Source organism: Pseudophryne corroboree, chromosome 4, assembly GCF_028390025.1.
Source record: "Pseudophryne corroboree isolate aPseCor3 chromosome 4, aPseCor3.hap2, whole genome shotgun sequence".
Taxonomy (NCBI): domain Eukaryota; kingdom Metazoa; phylum Chordata; class Amphibia; order Anura; family Myobatrachidae; genus Pseudophryne; species Pseudophryne corroboree.
The window spans coordinates 88,257,098-88,280,283 of NC_086447.1; the positions used below are offsets into that span (position 1 = coordinate 88,257,098).

The window sequence follows — 23,186 nt, forward strand, 5'->3', positions numbered from 1 at the left end:
AAGATGCAAGTCGCACACAAGGCTGGTGTCTCAGCTTCCTGGAGGAGCGGAAAAATCCCCCTCATGTTTGGGAAAGATTTAGGTCCTTATGATGTAACTAGAGTAATGTTCCTACAGGAACAGGTGCTTTTGTTTGTGTATGTATGAAGTAAAAAGCACACATCAAGCCTTTGGCTTTTCCAGACATTGAACTACAACTCGCAGCATGCTCAACCAGATCAAATGTTTTTCTTTTGTGAAGAGCAGGGCACAGAGTGCCAGTTTGCACAAAATGGCGTGGACCCAGGGAAAGGATCTCCGCGGTTCTGCTTTTTTTTGGGTGGTCCTGTATAGGAGACACACCGCACACATGCAGATACTGCCCATCTTTTTACTCAATACGCCTCCTGCGGCTTTTGCATATTTTAGAACAGCGGCTGCGTACAAAGACGCAGCGCCTGTACTGTACAATTATGAATATGCCCCCTAGTAACAGTTGCCAGAAAACAGATGCAGGTCCATACTGTTAATTACAGTAATCTGAAAGTGAAAAATTTCCCTCAAGTCTAAAATAAGGAAAGGGACAAAAAAAACCAGAACGTCTTCAGCTGATCCAGATGAGGACACCCTCCTAATTATAAAGGCCCTGTGTACGACTTGTGCGGCCGCCAACAGAAGGATGAGGGACAGGGTTCACGCCGGTTCTAAGAATAAGGCCGTGAGGTTTGATTACAGTGTGATGGCAGCACATTCATTATTCAGCGCAGGGAGAGGGGCGCTGGTTTCAGTACGCACAAGTAATGTATTACAGCTGGGAGAGCGGGGAGGTGTGTCACTCACGGACTCACTAGACAAAATGGATTAACTACTCCAGAGCCGGCAAACAATGCAGGATCATACAGAAGGCGCTCTCCCCATCAGCTCTGTATTTCCATACATCAGAAGATTTGCTCTACAGTCCATACAGAAACCCTATGGTCAATAATGCGGGTGACCGAAGACAGCGGCTCTTAGGTTGGCTGACAGACCAGAGAGGGATCGGTCAGTGCTGACGGCGGCTCGGAAGGCCAGACTGCAGTCACCGGCTGACTGGATTTCCAGCTCATATATTTATATTGCTTTTAGGACCCGGGCACACACACCAAGCGCTATGGGTCCAACTGGTATGAAACGATCTTGCTTGATGTCAGTGAGGTCGGGGGGCCTGCGCTTTATACTAATAGAGCTGGGTCTCTGTAACTCCCAGAATGCCTTGCCAGGCTGTAAACAGCCTCACGGGTTACTTAACCCTGCTGTGTAAATGCTGGATTTTAAAAATGTGATGCCCACCAGGGAGCTACGTTTATTTCTAAGAGGGATATTTATCAAACCACAGAGAGAGAGAGAGAGAAAGTGGATCGAGGTAAAGTACCAACCAACCAGCTCTGAACTGTCATTTTTCAAACACAGCCTGTAACATTACAGTTAGGAGCTGATTGGTTGGTACTTTATCTCGCTCCACAAGCTTTGATAAATCCCTGGCTTAAGACACATAACCAGCAAATACAAACTGTTCTACTCTGGATACAAAAAATGAGATGTACTATTTAAGTGACTATTGGACGAGCGTGTGGCTAGCAGGGACAATAAATCTTAAAATCAAGGCAACCTGGGCTAATTGCACATGGCAGCAGTTTGCGAAAATGCCCAAAGGAATTCTCAAGATCTGGATGTACTAGAAATGATTTAGGGAAGGGGCAGTAGCAAGAGAGTGTTATTGCTCTGCTTTTAGGGATAACAGGTGCTATGGGGCCCGGAAGAAGATAGGGCCCACGTAGCTCCTCCTGGCCCTGCGATATCAGAGGTCAGCAATAGTGCGCCCCCTGCAGTGTGACTACTGACACCACAAGTGATGACATCTGCCAATAGCGGAGGTTTCCTTCCTCTCGTAGCAGGAAGTCAGGCGCAGAGCTAGCGCAGAAGTGGAGGATGAGGTTGACAGTCCTTTAAATAGGTATACATTGGGCCTTACAAACGATAGGTGTCCATTCAAAATGTGCTACGGGGTCCTCAAAGTTCTAGATACGCCTCTGAACAGCAGCATCAGTTAGCAGAAAAATTATATAGGGGGACATTTACTAAGCAGTGTTAAGTGCGGAGAAGTGAGCCAGTGGAGAAGTTGCCCATGGCAACCAATCAGCACTGAAGTAACATCTATAATACGCCTTCTATAAAATGATACACAGAGCTGCCGACTGGTTGATGGGGCAATTTCTCCACTGGCACACTTCTCCGCTCTTATCACTGCTTAGTAAATGTCCCCCTTAGAGAGGAGGGCTTTAACAGAAAGCAGAGGAAGGAGGATGAAGATGACGGAGCGTTACAGCTATGCGGCATCGGCTTTCTCAGTGCAAGATAAATGTTTATGCAGCTTCAGGATTGCAGGGCCCAACATGTCTCCACTGAGGAAACACGCAGCAGCCCTGTCATCACTGATCAGTGCAACACAGCTTGAAGGAGATGCTCAGGGGGTAACACTGTGCCCTCCATTATAAATAAAGCATTGACGCAAGTTACCGAAGGTTGACTGCAAGCTCTGTAGATTAGTCAGACCCGCTGAAAAAATCATAAGTAAAGTCCAAGTTTTTATCACTGCAGATCCTGTGGGTCCCACATAAAATGCGTCATTAAAACATTTTTTTTCCCTTTAAATAATTAGTTTTTTTAAGTTTTAATTACCTTTTAAATCTTCCTCCCAGAGTCACAGACTCAGAGGACCCATCTGCCTTATTACCCTATTAACACGCCTGCTCGATCTACCTCCGGAGCCTCATTTACATTCTGGAGCCACAGCCATAGGCAGAAAGTGCCGCCACAAAAGCGAGGAGACTAATTTAAACATATGCAAAAAATAGGTAGCGGGGTCTACAACATATATCTATCAGGCGTATTCAATGGGTCATTGGGGGTCATTCCAAGCTGATCGCTCGCTGACGTTTTTTGCAGCGATCAGGTTGAAAAAACGGCATTTATGCGCAAGCATATGCCCCGCAATACGCACGCGTGACGTACGGGTACAAAGCTCTCTGTGGTTGCGTTCAGGTTCTAGCAAAGTTTTCCTTCGCACTGACGGCCGCAAGAAAATTGACAGGATGGGGGCGTTTCTGGGTGTCAACTGGCCGTTTTCAGGGAGTGTTTGCAAAAACGCAGGCGTGTCTGAAAAAATGCAGGCGTGGCTGGCCGTTCGCTGGGCGGGTTTATGATGTCAAATCCGGACACGAATAGGCTGAAGTGATCGCAAGCGCTGAGTAGGTTCAGAGCTACTCAGAAACTGCACAAACTGTTTTTGCAGAGCTCGGCTGCACAAGCGTTCGTAATTCTGCTAAGCTAAAATACACTCCCCAGTGGGCGGCGGCATAGCGTTTGCACAGCTGCTAAAAACTGCTAGCGAGCGATCAACTCGGAATGACCCCCATTGTTCTATATAAAGCTGATGGTGTGAGAGAAAGTGGAGAGAGATAAAGTATCAGCCAATCAGCTCCTGTCATGTTGTTTAGACAAATCTAAAAGACTACATATATAAGGGATCCGGTCTGAAGGTCGACAATGTTTAGGTCGACCACTATAGGTCGACAGTCACTAGGTCGACATGGATGGAAGGTTGACAGGGTTTCTAGGTCGACATGTGCTAGGTCGACAGGTCTAAAGGTCGACATGAGTTTTTCACATTTTTTTTCTTTATTTGAATTTTTTCATACTTAACGATCCACGTGGACTACGATTGGAACGGTAAAGTGTGCCGAGCGAAGCGGTAGCGGAGCGAAGGCACCATGCCCGAAGCATGGCGAGCGAAGCGAGCCATGCGAGGGGACGCGGTGCACTAATTTGGGATCCCGGTCACTCTACGAAGAAAACGACACAAAAAAATAAATCCTCATGTCGACCTTTAGTCCTGTCGACCTAGCACATGTCGACCTAGAAACCCTGTCGACCTTCCATCCATGTCGACCTAGTGACTGTCGACCTATAGTGGTCGACCTAAACATTGTCGATTTGATGAACCACACCCATATATAATACTGTAATGTTTAAACCAAACTCCTATTTTTATTTTATTTTTTTACAGAAATTAATTAAATCCTAGGTTTGTACCACAATTAAAGGATTGGTATGACTGGTGTACAGCAGTATACCTCGACACTGCACAGACAGCATAATAGCTACTCATACGATTACAATTCAAAGTAATTAAGCTTTAATGAACAAGGCCATTATACTGTATTAAGAAATGCCATTAATGACACCAGTCACAGGTGCTAAGCCAGCGTCTCCGCCTCAGTCATCCCTCTAATGACGATACTCGGTTTATTCACTGACATTTTTTGAAAGAACAATTTAAAAACACAACCTCCAAATGTATCTCCCCAGTCCTATGAAACCACTGTAGTAGGGTAACCATAACATGTACATCACTGTATTATTATACACTTATATACAGAGGGTAGTTTTATATCATTCCCATTACTGGATCATTACCGCTACCAAGGTGCAATTACAAAGTAGCATAATTTTAATCTTCCTAAAGAAATAACTTAAAAACGGCTTAATAGTCTTTAAAACAGGGATGTTCAATTATCTCATTTCACCCCACACTGCTAAGAAAAAAAATCAAATTTCAAAACGCAATACAATATGGTGGAGAATGTACTAACTAATGGGAGTATTTGGTCATTAGAAGTCAGGGGAGTTCTAGGACTATAAAGAAACCGGACGTCAGATGTGGCTCTCCTATTATCCAAAGTAGGGGGGGTAAGTTATTCCATATAATATACAAGTTTATACATACTGGTAAACCGTATACACTCATACGCAGATACACAGCAACACTTGGACAGGATTTCATCAAAGATCCGGAGCAGACGCTGTATTTACTGATGTGTTCCTGATTTACTGTAAGTGAAGAAGTACAACTTTCACCTCCCTACAATAGGCCTGGAAACCTCCAGATGGAAAGAGGGGTCTGAAATACTGACCTTATCCCTATTGATGCATTGCGTTTTGTATCCTAAAATTGCAGGTTTGTGATGCATCAATTTCCTACGTGCAATTAAACGCCATTGATCAAATTTGCTAAATGAGTTTCTAAGACTTTCTATGCGATTTATTTAACAATCCAGCAGTTAGAAAGAGGCTCTTTATTGCTCCGTTCAATTAATCAAAAACGTTAACGCCGGAAAAACAAGGTTTCCTGGGCCTTAATGAATTCAGCGACACTACTGATCTATGGGGATGGCGGAATCAGGCAACTGATCCAGCGTCAAAAACAAAACCTATTTGCCACTAGGTAACGCCATCTCGATATGGCGTTACTTATTCCTGAGAATGGATACCAGGGAGGCGAGAGAGGCTTCTCTATATTCCTACCGGGTTACACATGCACATGTGGATGCACATTTATGTTATCCTAATGATGCCGGAAAGAGAGGAGACTGCTAAGCATAGAGAAGGAGGGTATTCAATGCTTGTCGGATCCTTTCCGCCGATCCATGTGTTTTCCGTCGGAATTGGCGACTTGTCGGAAAAAAAGCAGGGGGATTGAATAGGTCGAAACAGTTTCCGACCTAAAAAAAGTCGGAAATTGACGTCTTTCCGACAAGACGGCAGTTTCTGAATGCAATTGAATACACCCCATAGATGGTGAATTGGTGAATACAGCGCTGTCCAAATACGCGTCGTTCAAAAACTAAAGGTACCGTGACTATATTGATAAATATAGCCCTAAGTAGAAAACTGTAATCAATTAAACAGATGAAGAGGGTGATGATACAGCGCTAAGGGGCTGAACGTTCTCCCTATAGATAACATTCTGATCATGGAGAGAGACTTTTCAGGATGAGAATGACATCTGGCATATAGTCTACCATCTGACAGAAACCTCAGCAGGTAAGAGATAAGATAATATGAAATAACCATTTCAATGTCAGCGTGCCAAGAGCCTGCTGCACTGCTAAGAAGAGGTCTGATCTGCTACATGGAGATACAAGGCGATAAAGCCGTAACGCTTCCCCCCTCACAGCTGCTGAGCCGATGTCGCACATACGCACAATGTTATCTCAGCTGGACATTGGGCCGCTGTGAGGCAACCTGCAGTAACTAGGGATGCAGTCGGCCTGATAAATGCACTATTAAAAATACTGAAGGCTGCGCATCACTTAACTGAATGATGTACATGAAATAGCAGAGGGTTTATACTCAGTCACATATGTCCACCATGTGTCTCACGCCTCTGCAGCAGGAGGGAGGCGTCTCTCTAAAAGAGCAGACAAAAAGCGTCCGACTGTAGGAGGGTCCCTGGCTGGTATACTGTGTGTGTGTGTGTGTGGGGGGAGTCACTGGCTAGTACTCCCTAGGCGTCAGTGGCTTGTATATGGTGTCTGTGCTGCGGTGGGCACTGGCTAGTGGGCTCTAGGAGGGTCACTAGCTGGTCTATCGTGTCTGTGTATGGGGTTGGGAACCACTGGCTCACTGGTAATGTGTGTGGGGGGGGGGGGGGGGGGGGGAGGAGGGGTGAATCACTGACTAGTGCATTGTAGAAGGGTCCCTGGCTGGTATGATATGTGTGTGTGTGGGGGAGGCTGGCTAGTACGCTCCAGGAGGGTCACTGGCTGGTATACAGTGCCTGTGTATGGGGGGTGGGGGGATCACTGGTTAGTACGCTCTAGGAGGGTCACTGGCTGGTATACAGTGCCTGTGTATGGGGGGTGGGGGGGGATCACTGGTTAGTACGCTCTAGGAGGGTCACTGGGTGGTATACAGTGTCTGTGTATGGGGGGAGGGATCACCGGCTAGTACACTCTAGGAGGGTCACTGGTTGGTATACGGTCTTTGTATGGGATCACTGGCTAGTGCACTGTAGGAGAGTACTTGGATGATATACTATGTGGGGCAATGGTATAATGAGGGCAATAGCATTGGTCTAACACAGGGGTGAGGAATCTCCGGCCCGAATAAGGCCCGCACAGCTGTTTGTTCCGGCCCACACGCTGCTGTGTGTGTCAGCGAGACACGCCACCCCTCAGTCCGGAGGTGGCGTGTCTCAGCTGTCAGGACAGGGAGGAGAGCGCAGCTATGTCCGGCGACAGTGGCGGGAAGGATCTCAAACCAGCAGCCGGTTCGTGAGCCAATTAGAGCTCGCGGACCGACAGCCAATCAGGAGCTGCCGCCGACGGTCCGCGAGCTCAGATTGTCTCACAAACCGGCGGCTGTTTTGAGGTCCTACACGCCACCACCGTCGCATGACATAGCCGCGCTCTCTTCCCTGCCCTGACCCCTGACAGCGGTGAGCAGCACAGTGGGGTGAGGCATGTGTGGGGCATTTGTGTATCTGGCACCGTGGGGGCAGTTGTGTATCTGGCACTGCACTATTGGGGGCATATGTGTATCACGTCCCATTTAAATTTGCCACACCCATTTTTTGGCGCGCCACTAAGGGGCCTAACTATTGTGGGAGGGGAGGGGGGGGGGGCAGGGTAATTTTAATTTTCAAAGGACAGTAGCTGGCTATACGCTGCAGGTGACTCTAACTGTATATACAATTGAGTAGCTTATGCAGCAGCCCTGATCTTTGCTGTTAGCGTGTGCCATGCACCACTCATAGTTAGCTGTGTTTTGCTTGCAAAATCTGCTACAAATTCCATCATAATGCACTAACAAGTCCGCGGGTGTGGCCTGTTTACGGACTACATACAGGTGACAGATCAGAGAAGTGCAAAAACAGGCTCTGCTTTGCATTTCAGTAATAAAAAATAAATAAATAAGACAAGTCTACTGTATAACTCAAAATTGCAGACTCACAAATTATAAACACTTCAATAAATCTAATGGCCCATACACACGGTGAGATTCGGGCTATGTCCGATTCTCACTATTCGACAGAGGCTAGGTCGGCACGGTTCCGGTATGAATGGTCGACCATGTTATGGTCGACAGTCATTAGGTCGACCACTATTGGTCGACATTGACATGGACACATGGTCGACACATGAAAATGGTCGACACATGAAAGGTCGACACATGAAAAGGTCGACACATGAAAAGGTCGACATGAGTTTTATAACTTTTTATGGTGACGTTTTTTGCGTAAAGTGACGGGGAATCCCAATTAGTGCACCGCGTCCCCTCGCATGGCTCGCTTCGCTCGCCATGCTTCGGGCATGGTGCCTTCGCTCCGCTACTGCTTCGCTCGGCACAGATTACCGTTCCAATCGTAGTCCACGTGGATCGTAAAGTATGGAAAATTTCCCCAAAAGAAAAAAAAGTTAAAAAATGCATGTCGACCTTTTCATGTGTCGACCTTTCATATGTCAACCATTTTCATGTGTCGACCATGTGTCCATGTCGACCATGTCAATGTCGACCAATAGTGGTCAACCTAATGACTGTCAACCATAACATGGTCGACCATGTGAACGGATACCGGTCGGCACATAGTCAGTATCGCAAGCACATAATCAGTTTGCTTGCGATACTGACTACGTGTGATTTTCTATAGAGATAGTCAAAATTTACTTGCCTGCACAGTCTATCTATTCTTGAGATGCCAACCGCGCTGGACAGCGTATCGGCATCGAATCGGGATCGCAAGGTGATTTTCACCTTGCGATCTGCACTAACTTTTCTTACGATTTTGACAATATCGTCAGAATCGTAAGAAAAAATCTCACCTTGTGTACACGCCATTACATTTGCTTGACTACCTCATGCAAGAAAGTTATTTTCCGAACACATACAGTATAAGGTATATTTATCAAAGCTTGGAGAGAAAGTACCAGACAATCTGCTTCTAACTGCCATGTTACAGGTTGTTTGAAAACTGACAGTTAGGAGCTGATTGGTGGATCTCTCTCCAAGCTTTGATTAATCTGCCAATTAATGTCAGATATCTTACCAAGCAGCCATTTTGGAGACCAATGAACTCATGAGGTAAATCTTTCCAGTCATCTTTTCAGTAGCGTAATGTTGCGTCCTATATCGTACTGGAACCAATCACTTACATAACCTCATCCAATGCATACACAGAAGTATCAAGGTACGCTTAATGAACAGGGAAACCACAACTGTGGATGCTACTTAATCCTAAAGAGAAGGTCACATTACCTGGACAGTATCCTCCATGAGGCCACGGATCTTCTCCACCACGTCATTGCGCCGGTGCTGGCGTAAAGCACTGATGAGCTTTGCTAGACTGGCCTCGGGTCCTCGGATAGTCCAATGTTGCAACGCTGCGTAGGCCCGCTCATGATCCGCCGTGTAGTCATTGGAGAAGGCTGCCACCTCGTGCTCATTGGCATTGCACAGGAACTGGTAGATATCTTGCCACTGACTGCCAACCTGAGCTGCCACCAACTTCAGAATGTCAATACCTGCACAATCAGAGGAACATTATAATCTCTAATGGTATTGAGGTATTATCTATCCTATTAGCAACCAGTAACATACAGCAAATGTGTGTCGTTCTACATGCTAACAGATCTGCATTTATTGTCATGAGAATCGCTAGGTCAATGTAAAGAAGTTCACTTTAGAGGGAAATGTATCAAAGCTTCCAGGCTGTGGAGCTATGTACTAAGCCTTGGAAAGAGATAAAGTACCAGCCAACCAACCAGCTCCTGTCATTTTTGAAACACAGCCTGTAGCATGGCAGTTAGGATCTGGTTGGTTGGTTGGTTGGTTGGTTGGTACTTTGGGGTCTATTCATGAAGCAGTGATAAGAGAGGAGAAGTGAGCCAGTGGAGAAGTTGCCCATGGCAACCAATCATCATTGAAGTAACATTTATAATTTGCATACTACACAATTGTACGGAGCAGCTGATTGGTTGCCATGGACAACTTCTCCACAAGCTCCTTTCTCCACTGTTTTCACTGCGTCATGAATAGACCCCTTTATCTCGGTCCACCTTATCGCTCTCCAAGGCTCGGATGATCTGCCCACTCTTACAGGACAGATGGGAGCCACCATCTGAACTACGCATGGTGACAGAACCCACTGTACACCAGCCTGCAAGTAAATGTAAAGTTTTATTCATTCTGCGTTTACGATATGGCATTAGCGGATACCATCAAATCACTACATGGGAATTGTCCCAAAGCCGACTTCCCCTTCAAATGCGTGCGATAACAGCCAAAGACTATAATGAAACACTGAATCCTGTGGCTATTAACTGGCTACAATTATTATCTATACTGGATTAGCCTCAGTTGTTGCAAATGATACAAGTACAGTTCTCCATTTGCTGACAAAAATGAATCATTCAAATTCTATTCTCTTGCGGTCTCTCCATGTCTTGCACCAGAATGATAGACCGTATTGGTCAGATATCTGCTCATTCGGGGCAGTAAGAACAATTGCAATCAGTCCTAAGGGCTCTATAAATGATCAATGATGCACAACGAATAAGGTCAACTAATTGGGACTTTGTTGTCAAAGAAATGCGGTTTCTAAAATCTGACATTAAATTCTTTCATCTACTAATTTTGGAGATTTGTCGCCGTGTATTTGGCACGCGGCTCGCCAAGCTGCAGTTCGCTTTATCAACCATTAATATACATCTGCTGATTTCATAGCAACACAGCAAACGTGATGAAAGCAATTTTCTTCACCAAGTGCGGCAACAAGCGTTTTAAGAAATTCAATGCGTAGCGTTCAATGCGACTATATAAGAATTAATTGGTTATCGCTAGCAGACAAAACCTCCTTCGTCTAACCCGAAAGTACGAAGGTAGGCTATTTAATATCACTGTGCAATATAAGAAAAAAAGAATAAAGGAGTATTACAGGAATATTACAGTAGCTTTGCAATAAATGCAACTCAATCATCACAAAACCTACATAAAAGAAACACACGCTGCACAGAATGTTCTAAAATGAATAAAAATAAAAAAACAATGCAGTTCTTTGGTACATATGCCTACAGAATGATTTATATGACCATCACACCCTGAATCATTAAAACTCAAATACAGCTGAGCGTTTAAGTCCTTCATATTTCAGAAAACGCAGGAATTGTTTTTCTGAACATTTCATCCTTCTGTATAACACCCCCACCCAGACAGACACACACACACACACACACACACACACACACACACACACACACACACACACAACACCTCCCAACATTATAGCTTATCAATGTTTGTCAAGCATTATAGGGAATATACGACATACAGATGTGTGTAGCCTCAACACATCATGAGTGATCCTCCCGTGTAACTCTGGTAGCGTTGGGAATCTTAGTTGCACCGGGAGACTGTGCTGATTTATTGGGTATATCTGCATGTGTCTGAACCTGTATATGAAGCACAACAGAACTTGAAAGTATGCAGATTCAGACTCAGTCACACAAAGGAAGTCCGGAAAGTGCCTCCACGGCAGGGCCGGACTGGCCATCTGGCACATGCCAGAAGGGCCGATGGCCAGGTGGGCCGATTTATTCATCCATTTCGAGTCCGTCTGCAGTACCGCCTCCTTGGTGGCGCTGTGCTGAGCGGACGCGTCATTTGCATAGTGACGTCATGACGCAACCGAGCGGCAAGTACGAGTGGTGCGAGCAGGGGGAGCTGAGGGCACAGTGAGACCCCATATGCGAGTCCTGCAGCACCACGTCCTGGGCGGGACGGAGCGGGCAGAGTTTCATGTGTGGTCATAACGCGACCGAGCCGGCCAGAGTATGAGACATGCGGGCAGGGGGGGAGCCGAGTGGGCGGAGTTCCATGTTAAGTCGCGCTGGGTATGAACTGAAAGGCGCGCGCGGGCAGGGAGCTGAGCAGCAGGTGCAATGCTCAGATGAAAGTGTCTGCCTGCCTGCCTGTGCTCGTGCATCCTGCTCACCATGTGCACCGCCTCCTGCCTCCTCCACTCACTTGCCACAAGCATCCAGTCTGCCTGCCTGAGCCCCTGTTCCTGGATCCCGGCAGCAGCACAGCAGACAGACATCTGCAGCATCAGCACTGCAGGAAGAGTGCTGCCCCCCAGCTAGGGTGAGTGCAGGTGTAGACATATCCTTGTTGACTCTCACTCTCTCTCTGTCTGTCCTCTCTGCGCTCTCTCTCTCTATATCCTCACCCCCCTCTCTCTTCCTCTCTCTGTTCTTTCTCTCCCCCTCAGTCCCCCTTCACTACTGTGGCATAATTTGAATTAGGGTACTATTGTGTGTCACGCCCCTACCTAGTGAGACCAAACCCTATTTTTCGATGCGCTCCTACGGCGCGCACTCTCCCCGCCTAGTGTATGGACAGGGACACCAATGCTCTTTATCTACTCAGGGCACAAAAATGTATACTTACAGCTCTGCTTTGGTATGCACAGATGTGTCCTCCTCTGTGGTCAACCCCACTGGCGTAACTACTGCCCCCGCAGACCCCACCGTGGCGTGTAATGGGGATTGCGGTGTGTGGCATAATGTGTCACAGGCATTACGGTGTGTGGTATACTATATCACGGGCATTGTGGTATGTGGTATAATGTCTCAGGGTCATTGCAGTGTGTGGCATAATGTGTCACAGGCATTATGGTGTGTGGCATAATGTATAACGGGCATTGCGGTGTGTGGCATAATGTGTCACAGGCATGACATTGTATGGTAGAATGTGTCACAGGCATAGTGGTATAATGTATCATGGGCATTGCAGTGTGTAGCATAATGTATAACAAGCATTGCGATGCATGGCGTAATCATGGCATAATATGTCACAGGCATTATGGTGTGAGGCATAATGTGTCGGGGGCATTATGGTGTGAGGCATAATGTGTCGGGGGCATTATGGTGTGTGGCATATTGTGTCGGGGGCATTATGGTGTGTGGCATATTGTGTCGGGGGCATTATGGTGTGTGGCATATTGTGTCGGGGGCATTATGGTGTGTGGCATAATGTCTAAGGTCCATTGCAGTATGTGGCATAATGTATACTGGGCATTACTATAAGGAGGAAAAATGACAAATAATATAAGGGGCATGAATCAGGATTATTATTTTTTCCTGTGGTGGCCAACGTCTGGGCGTGCAGGTTTCAAAACTGGGGTTTAAGGTAGTCTTTCCCTGCAATACCACACCCCTTTATGCAAAGCCACACCCATTTCAGCAAGGACACGCCCCTTTTTTGCAGTAAATTCATCACTTGTGTGTGGGGAGGGGGGGAGGAATGCATTCCCTTTTCTTTTTGTGTGATCTACACCAATGAAGTCTCCGCGTTACCTAACAGAACCAACCAAATGTCGGACTTTGGCACATGATGGAATCCCCTGCAAGATGAGCTTTGTTCTGTGTATTTTAATAGAGAACGATGTACGCTTGTATGTTGTTATATTAATTATATTTGTAAGAGCATAGACTAAGTAGGAGGAGTCAGGAATAGTAAGGGGAGGAGTCAGATGCTGACACCGAGGTGGGCCTGTCTGCTTAAAAAATGCCAGGGCCTATTTTTAGTCCCAGTCCAGCCCTGCTCCACGGTGAGCGCAGATCTGCTGCTGTTGGAGGCCAGAGAGGGACAACACTTAATGTAGATAAACACATAACAAAATCCATTTAATTTCATGTAAATCTATTACTTCGCACCTAGGGCCTAATTCCGACCTGTTCACCCGCTAGTGGCGTCACAAGGGGGGTGCTGCCCGCAACCGGGTGTCACCCGCCGAGGGGTGACACCAAAATGCCTGCTCCTGCTCAGTGACAGCAGCAGAGTGCTGCACTGTTACATTCTGTGCAGCACTCTGCTCCTGTCACTGAGCAGGAGCCGGCACTGCACATAAGCACTCCACGAGAGGCAGCACGCACCTCCCGTACCCCCCAAGTGACGAAAAACGGGGTCGGGAATCGAAGCCACGCCCCCTCTCGCAAAGCCACACCTCTTTTTATTCCGGTGCCGCACCAGGTGTACAAGGCGTTGGTGTCGCCTCTGCGTTCGCATAGTCACCGCCCATAGGGGAGTGTATTTTCACTTTGCACAGTGTACAAACAGATCTTGTGCAGTCTCTGCACAGCCAAGGACTTACTCAGCCGCTGCGAACACTTCAGCCTGTCCGGAACCAGAATTGACGTCAGGAACCCTCCCTGCAAACACATGGACACAACTGCGTTTTTCCAGACACTCCCTGAAAACGGTCAGTTGACACCCATAAATACCTTCTTTCTGTCAATCTCCTTGCGAACACCCGTGCAAATGGATCCTTTGCACAAACCAATCGCTGAACGGCGATCTGCTTTGTACCCGTGCGACGCACCTGCGCTTTGCAGTGCATACGCAGTTTAGACCTCACCGCCCGCTGTACGAAAACGCAGCCTAGCAATCAGGTCTGAATTAGGCCCATAAATCTGCGGAGAGACTTGCTTAGCACACAGTCGCTGTGGAGGGACTATCCAAACTCCAGGTGCAAGTGTCGCATATAAACTGAATCAGCATTCTCCTGGTGTGTCCTAGACGCATTGCGTTGCGGCTATGACACATTTTTGAGTGAGGAAGACGAGAAATAGACACCCGATGCTAGCAGAGTCGCACAAGGCCTGGGGCTGTTTGGTGTGACTGCAGCAATGATGTATGAGGACATATCTGGAACAATCTACATTTGTGGCAAGGGCACCACGTAAATTCATTTGGGGATGCTAAAAATGAGGATTGTCTATTGCAAAAAGGTTCTGTTCATGAAGGTTTTATTAAGATAAAAGAAAAAAACCTCGTGATAAAAGGGTTAAAGTACTTCTGACAATCATTATTTGTACTCGTTAGGGAGAGGTTAGGAAGGGTACGGACAGAGAGCTTTGTAATACGAGGGCACAGTGATCCCTAAATTCTGGGAAGGTACAATGGGACTGGGATGTACATCAGCCTCATCTATCAAGTTGTATTGTGCCAGCATTTGAGCTTGTGCGAGGAACAAGGATCTGGAGGCTCATTCAGGTCTGCTGTAATTCGGTCAATTTACTGGACGCCTCTAAGTGCAAACAAAGGGTTCCCTCATTGCTCCGACATTTACAAAGTGCAAGGTCCAAGCTGATTGCTCATAGTACCGCACCAGAGACAAAAATAACCCCACGCAGAATAGCCAAACAACCATATTGCCTTATTACATTTTCACCATTATTTGCGTAAGGCAACGGCGAAGGCTCGCGGGCACAAACCAGTGGCGTTGGGAGATAAAGAGCCGTATATGCAGTTATTTAAAAAAATAAAAATAAAATTAGCCACAAATAAAGAACTGTCAAAATTGGCACACAGCGTCTGTGGGAATTTCCGAGGATTAAAGCCCAGCGATTTCACAGCCCGCACGCTATTAAGCTCTAAATAGGAACTCAACTCCCACATCTAAAGGCCCCGTGCAGCTGGTTCAGAGCGGTCCTGCCCTAAGCAACGCACATACCCAGACGGACAAACAAGTGTGAGATTCAGAAGCCGGCTCTCATGAAACCCCCTCCCCAGGGCACGCTGGGTTAATAAGATTTTTATGCTATAGCTATTAGACACCATAAATCCTGGGAGCAAATGGACAAACATATTTCTCAGCTAATGAGGGGAAAGGAAGGCCATGAGAGATCCCTTTCTGTTTAATGTTTAATGATCATCACCATACCATAGGAAGGTGTACAGAGCTGCAGTATGAACGGGACAGCCGGGCTGAAGGCTGCTGGCCGGGGATGTGTAAGTGACAGGCAGGAGGGGGCTATAATAGGACTTGCCCAAATCCCACTACGGACCAGAAATGCACAACACGACTGCTCTGTATCCTCCGCGTACTGATGACATCATCACTGTCTATTCTTCCTCTCGGAGATTGGCACGTTAATATTTAATGAAGTGGTGTATTCTAGTTACAACATACAGTGTATTCTACTAAATTACTCTACTAGGGTTACCAAGGTGGCTCTGACCTTTCTCCTTTACCGGTTGGGACCACAAGGTCTCAGTGGGATACTATGCTGGGAGCCAGAAAGGTTACTTACGAACATGTAAAGTGTAAAAAGGCTGTGTGTATTCTGTGATGTCACACGCCTACATTGGTGCAAGTGCGCCCAGTTGTAAAGGAAAACACTCAGATTTCCTGACCAAGGTTGATGGGGTGTGTGGGGGGAGAAAATGGACAGATTAGGACTGCTCCTAGCCAAACAGAAATTAGGGGATGAGATTAAGGGGCTTGGAGAGTGTTAAAGTGGAGAGAGATAAAGTATCAGCCAACCAGCTCACAGTCTGTAACATGGCAGTTAAGAGCTGATTGGATGGTATGTTATCCCTCTCCAAGCTTTGATAAATCTCCCCCTAAGGTTTATCATTTTAACACCTGGAAGCCAAAACAAGTTCCACAGGAACCATCATAAAATCACAGAGTGATAAAGCAGTGATAAGTGCAAGGTGATAACGCACCAGCCAATCGGCTCCAATATGTAAATTGACAGTTAGGAGCTGATTGGCTGGTGCGTTATCACCTTCCACTTATCACTGCTTTATCACTTCTCCAGGCTTAATACATCTGCCCCAACTGTATATTAACATAGCACAGGGATGGACGTAAATATCAGACAATACATTACTAGGTAACAGACGTATAAGACATTCAGGCATCTACATAGGGTCTACTCACCGTGGCCGTTGCAGTAGTAGATCCATTTCTCCCGGTTCTGGGGCAGTGCTGCAGACTTCTTGAATCCGGCTTTTTCCACGATGGAACTGGGGTCCTGCTTTGGCCCTTTCTTGAGCGTGCGGGAGCTCTTCCGGACGCTGCAAACCACAATGATCACAAGTACGAGGAGCAGGAACAGTACAATCATCCAGGGAAGGTGCTCGTTGATGTCAAAGTGACTTGGGGGCTGGCGCGGAGGTCCCCTCTTAGTGGTCTTGAAAACAGTGTTTTTGAGGCCGTCGTCTCTGCCCATCACCACTACCGGCCTCTGGACGTCTTCGCTCAGCTGCCGATGCTCTCCGTTGGGGTCTGGCTGGCCCAAGTTATCCGTCATGTTCAAGTATTTTGCTTCGTTCACTTCAGTTTCGTTGTAAACATCTACTGGATCTGAAACACAAAAGGGGGAGGGGGGGGGGGTTATTCAGTTACTTAAAAGTTGATGGTATAACCAACATTCTGGTGGCAGCGCAGACCTTACAGCAGAAGGCCAGTGGACTTTCTCAGAACTTGCGATAGTCTACTGGAACTCCAGGCTCAAGGTGGCGGCTCTCCCAAAAAAATAAAAAATATCTGCGAGCCAGACAGGATATACTTTTTATTTAAACAAAACTGAGCCCACATGCAGAATTAACGCAGAGCTCCTCCATGATCTCACATATTTACTCTGGCAGCAGTCCGCTCCTTCAGCCGGCTCAAACAAGTGTTCAGTAGACCGTACACCTCCTGCAGGGACTATTTAGGAAATCATAAGCGAATGGCATGAAACAGCCTTTGTTTCAGGACCGTGTTCTAGAAGCAGCAACAGAAACTAGTCTCATGAGCCTCATACAGCAAATACAGCACCAGGCCCCCAAACATGACCCCCTGACAGTATTTTGTAACTTACATGACCGTATTCTGTAAATTACTGTATGTATTACCACAGGTATAAGAAGGACCACTTGCGGAAATACACTGTACTGTGACTGTACAAGATACTGCATCGTGGAAATTGCAGGAACACAAAGAATGAAGTCAGGGGAATGGGCCCATTGATATACATTAGGGAGGGAGGGAAAAACATAATATTTCCGGAATGTGTAAAATAAAGGGATGCGAAGTGGGAAGGGACTGTAAGCAATTTACTAAAATCAAACAGATTTGTCGCAGTTAGGGTTTCGCCCATGTCACTTTGAATATGGATAACCCATAAAAAAAGACGTTTGGTTGCCACACACCATAAAAGTGGTGACCTATTCCCACGGAATTTTGTTACTTTAAATTTACAAAGGAACAATATTTTTGAAACTGTCCCATTGAACAGACGTTTTGTTTTAGCCTTGCAAGTTCCATGCACAGACCTATTTTACTTATTTTTGCCTTATTCACCATTATACCCCAACCACCACAGGGAAGATTTAAGTAACCACGCCGTCATTCCCAGCTTATAGACAAAGGATTCCGCAGAATTTCAGTGCGGAAGAAAAAAAAAGCAAAACTGGAAGATTCTAATCATCTACGCCTCAAACCTCTGCAAAACAGGCAAACCCACCGCAACAGTTACCCGCAACTTCGCCCACCTTTATGTGATGCGACCAGGTCAGGCAAGTGGTTAAAGTCTGGACGAAGGGTGCCTTGACACCAGAGGGATCTATTTACTAAGCCTTGGACAGAGATATAGGGGAGAGAGATAAAGTACCAGCCAATCAGCATCTAACTGCCATGTTACAGACTGGGTTTGAATAAATTAAGTTAGGAGCCGATTGGCTGGTACTTTGGGGGGTCATTCCGAGTTGATCGCTCGCTAGCTGTTTTTAGCAGCCGTGCAAACGCTATGCCGCCACCCTCTGGGTGTGTATTCAAGCTTAGCAGAAGTGCGAGCAAAAGGATCGCAGAGCGACTAGAAAAAAAATTGTGCAGTTTCAGAGTAGCTCCAGACCTACTCCTAGCTTGCGACCACTTCAGACTGTTTAGTTCCGGATTTGACGTCACAAACACGTCCTGCGTTCGGCCAGCCACGCCTGCGTTGTTCCGGGCACGCCTGCGTTTTTTCAATCACTCCCTGAAAACGGTTAGTTGACACCCAGAAACGCCCCCTTAGTAAATAGTATGTAGGCCCCAGAGTTTGCGAACCCCTGGTTTGATGATTGGCGATGCGTCAGGGGATTGCGGAAATTAAACATGTTCATTATTCCCGATCCAGCTGTTAGGGGATCGGGGCATTGCCCAGTACATCTCAGATGTATGAGGGCCATAAAACAACAGCATTGTGTTCAACAAACTAACAATATTGCAGTTAGGAAATTATTGGGGAAAGCAGAACCAGAGCCCTATCACAGGGTACGGGATCATGTCTCACACCATGAAATATAATCTGTGAGCAACAGCACACACCGGTGACGAGACGTACAGGCAACCACCCCACACCGGCTCACAGTGACCAGGTTACAATGAGCTGACACTGGATACCGGCCAATGACAAAAGGGCTTGGTGAGGGCACACTGAGTCACTCCTGAGCAAACACTGAACTGTGTTTTGTTCCACTTTGCAGGCTCAGACCTGTAATCTGCTTACAGTAGTTTATTGTCAGCTAATGGCTGTTTCATAAGACTCTAACAGAATCAATCAGCGCTTATCGCATGCGGTGTCCGGCGTATCTCCCGGCACGCAGGAAGTATAGGGAGCTTGTGTAACTCATTAAGCGACTGATCAATTCTATCTCACATTCTATCTGGGTTGTACAATTAGGTTAATAAACAGGCATTGCCGGAAACCTGTGTTAGCTGGGTAAAGAATGACCAATCCCCCCAGTGCAATGTGTGGCTATGTTAATAGTACAGAGCATGCGTGGGAGTACACAATGCTATACGTTACAGATAGAAAGTCTGAGGTACATCTCTCCCAGTAAGTGCACAGGTAAGGGGTACTCGTGGAGATAAACCTATAGCTAGGGCCATACTGGTCTCATTTTCCCATCTTGCTCCTGGGGTACAGAAGCAGGATAAGAAAGCACCAACGGTAGCTTATCAAAGCTACCAACCAATCAGCTCCTGTCATTTTTCAAACACAGCCTGTAAAATGAGTTGAAGCTGATTGGTTAGTACTGTATCTCCCTCCAAGCTTTGATAAGTCTCCATGATTTTGGATTGATGTACTTTACTGTAGTGAGCGGACCGCCCGCAGGACAGGACAGAGGTACAAGATAGGACCAGAGTAAGCACCAGCCACTCCTGCAGGATTCCACTCACACTGTTCTACTTATTATCATCCTGTTGAAACGTATTATAGGTAATGAGGCAGGACGCCATTTTTTTTCTTTCATACCATGCTGGGCATATCAACACTTTTAGGCTCCAAGCCTAAAGCTATCCAGCATTGCATGGGGAATGGTAGGAAGAATGTACTGCACATGGGCCCACAGTATTCGCCCTGGGCCCAAGACTTTTTCATCCCACGTTGGGACACACATGATAACGCGATGGGAGGAAATTTATCAAACCTTTTAAAGTGGACGAGGTGATGCCTGTAGCAACCAATCAGATTTTAGCTATCATTTGTCTGGTACATTCTATAAAATAATAGCTAGAATGTGGTTGGCTGGTACAGGCAACACCTCCACCTGTACTCTTTTTAGATGATTTGATCAATCTCCCTATTCTGGCAGACACTGGGGCGCTAAAATTCCTGTCATGTGAACAGAACTTTGTTACACAGGTTGAGTCTCCTATATCCGAAATGCTTGGGACCAGAAATATTTTGGATTTTTCCATATTTTGGAATATTTACATACCATAATGAGATATCTCAAGGATAGGACTCAAGTCTAAACAGGAAATACATTTATAATGCCATCGGGTGAAATAGATCCTTTTTGCCGTGCGTCAATAGGTAACCGCCCAAAGCCTGAAGGTAATTTTATACAATATTTTTTATAATTTGGTGCATGAACTAAAGTTTGTGTATATTAAACGATCAGAAAGAAAAAGGTGTCACTAGCTCAGTCACGCTTAAAAAATGCTGGAATTCCTAATATTTCGGATATCAGATTTTCAGGTATGGGAGACCTTAACCTGCAATGCATATCTAGAAAAAGGTCTTAACTTATAAAGCCCAAAGAACAACAACAACAACAACAACAACAACAACATTCCATATACAGAAAAAAACAGATGCATTTTATCAAGCAGTTGGACATTGACTGTTTAAAAGGAGAAAGACAGATTGGGGGAAATTCAAATGTTTGAAAAGTCAGTTGGGTGTCTGTTTTTTCCTATCTAATAGACAGGAAACAACAGACACCCAACCGACTTTTCAAACATTTGAATTTCCCCCATTGATAGAGAACGGACAGGAAGTAAAAGTAAAGGTAGCTCACCATATTCAGTGGGTGGAGAATAGACGTCTGTGGAGGGGAAAGAGGAAGAGAGGGGTCCGCACTTATTGTCCTGTTGGTTTGTCCCAGGCTCCAGGATGGCCAGGCCAAGCTCTGAGCAGTTGGTGTGGCTCTTACATCTCATAGTACTGGAAGGCACATCAGAATACGTACCGCGGGAGCACACCCTACATTTCACATTTTCTGTCTCGCTCCCCTTCTTCCTCACACCCCATCCCACCGGGCACACGGTATGGCTGGCACAAGTGCCATTGATGAGATAAGCATTGGCAGAGCATGAGCACTCGTGGTCAGTCAAGGCAGAGCAAGGCGTTTTTGTGATCATGGGCCGCTGACACGGTGGCCCGCACGTATGGCACCTCTCGTTCCTGTTCTCGTGCTTCGTGAATGTGCCATTGGGGCAAGGGCTACACTCGCGGAGGGCAGACTCAGTGCAGTGTTTGGACACATACGTGCCAGCTGGGCATTTGTCACAGACTAAATCATATTTGGACCCAGCAATGGTGTAGTGATATTTCCCCGGCGGCAGAATTGTCGTCTTTTTCTCAGATAGCTGCTCCGACTCTGCTCCCGTGCTTTCAAGATGAAGAAGCAGAATCTAAAAGAAAAACAGAAGAAGTCTTGAAAAAAAATAAAATCACTACCAATTTATGATCTGTAAGGTTCTGCTCGCTACGCCAATATTTCCACAACAGTAATCACCAATCAAAACCTGTCATCTGATGGCCACGGGCGTATCTGTCAATTTGTCTTAAAGCCAGTTAGATTTTATAGGCCAAATATCGTAGGCGGATCCCAATGTCTAAATAGGAGTTCTTGACCGAGAACGTCACATTTATTAACTGGATGTTATTTGACTTATTTATTTAGATTTTTGTTATGTCCATTTTTAAACTCTATATTTGCATTTTTTATAAGGGGTCAACACAACTGTTTATGGGCATGTGCAAGTAATGAGTGTTCGGCAGATGATATTAATGGTTTCTGCAGATAGTCACAACTGCTGCAAGTGCCCATTACTTATCACGCTTGTTGCGCCAAAATGCAACATGGTTTTAGACACGTAAAGCGGCTAATCCCGCACAAAGTGTTGGGTACACTGCTTAAACGAGAGTTTGGGTGCCCATATGTCAACATAATGGGCACCTATGGAACTCACGCTCATTGGCACAAACAACTGAATATCTCCCGCTCACTTCAGATGGGAGCTGCAGGCGCCCAAAGACAACTGAATTACCCCCTTAATAGGTCCATTGGTTTCAGAAGGTAACAATGCATTTTTCTGTGGTTAGAACACTACAGACTGGATCATGAACCAAAAACTGAACAGTATACAAACTATTATAGATACGATTCTGGATACCGCAATGCAAAACAAATAATTGTATTATTAAGTCTGGGGCTGTAATATTGTGCTCAGACCCCCAGCATCACAAGTCAGCCACAAAAACAAGAGAGAGACACACACAGCTCATAACACCGACACACACCGTCAGTTTATCTTTTAATAAATAGATTTTAAATTAAAATATTTTCAGCACTACCCCAATTAGATCTTTGGCAGAGAGTTAGCAACCTATAATAACCTACGTAAATGCAAGTCATCTACTTTTTCTGACCTAACCAATTATTACTGGCAGGAGCACACGATGACAGCATACTCCTAGGAAGATTGTAGATGAGTAATTAAATGCATTCCTACAGGATGACTCACTACTACGGAGAAATCCCTTTTACACTTTCACCTAACGAATCCGGGAACTGCCACAGATTACAGACCTGCAACGTAACGCCTGTAATGCTGGCACAATCTTCTGGGAATCTCGCACACGGGGAAGTAAAAGTCCTTATTAATCTGCTGGTTGGCCGCAGTCACTCACTGATGGAAAAGTGTCCGTTACGTAGGATTAAAAAGGGAATTGTGCATAATTAAATGATTTGCTTTCTACGGGAATACATTTCAGGACGACAAATTGAAGACTATCAGCTTTGTAGTCCCTCAGACTAGGGGGGGGGGGGGAGGGATTTAGTTCAATGGATGTATGCACTGAGGCACTGCAGCTGCTGTGGAACTACATGTCCCAGAATGATTTAACTGCCGTTTTAGCATGTCCCAACAGCAAAACAGTGGCAGAGCATTCTGGTATGTGTAGTTCCACAGCATATCCATCCAAGTGCAGTGCTGCAGG

At 46.0% G+C, this 23,186-nt stretch overlaps 1 protein-coding gene across 3 annotated transcripts in view; it reads right to left on the minus strand.

Moving 5' to 3' along the window:
• TNFRSF21 (TNF receptor superfamily member 21) overlaps positions 1-23,186 on the minus strand; it is a 162,668-nt gene that overhangs the window by 41,635 nt on the left and 97,847 nt on the right. For all 3 annotated transcript variants that reach the window (XM_063915241.1, XM_063915242.1, XM_063915243.1), the window contains 3 exons: positions 20,980-21,595; positions 16,586-17,011; positions 9,115-9,380 (listed from right to left, as the gene is read on the minus strand). In XM_063915241.1, coding sequence (XP_063771311.1) covers positions 9,115-9,380; positions 16,586-17,011; positions 20,980-21,595 — 1,308 coding nt within the window. The remainder of the gene's footprint in view (positions 1-9,114; positions 9,381-16,585; positions 17,012-20,979; positions 21,596-23,186) is intronic.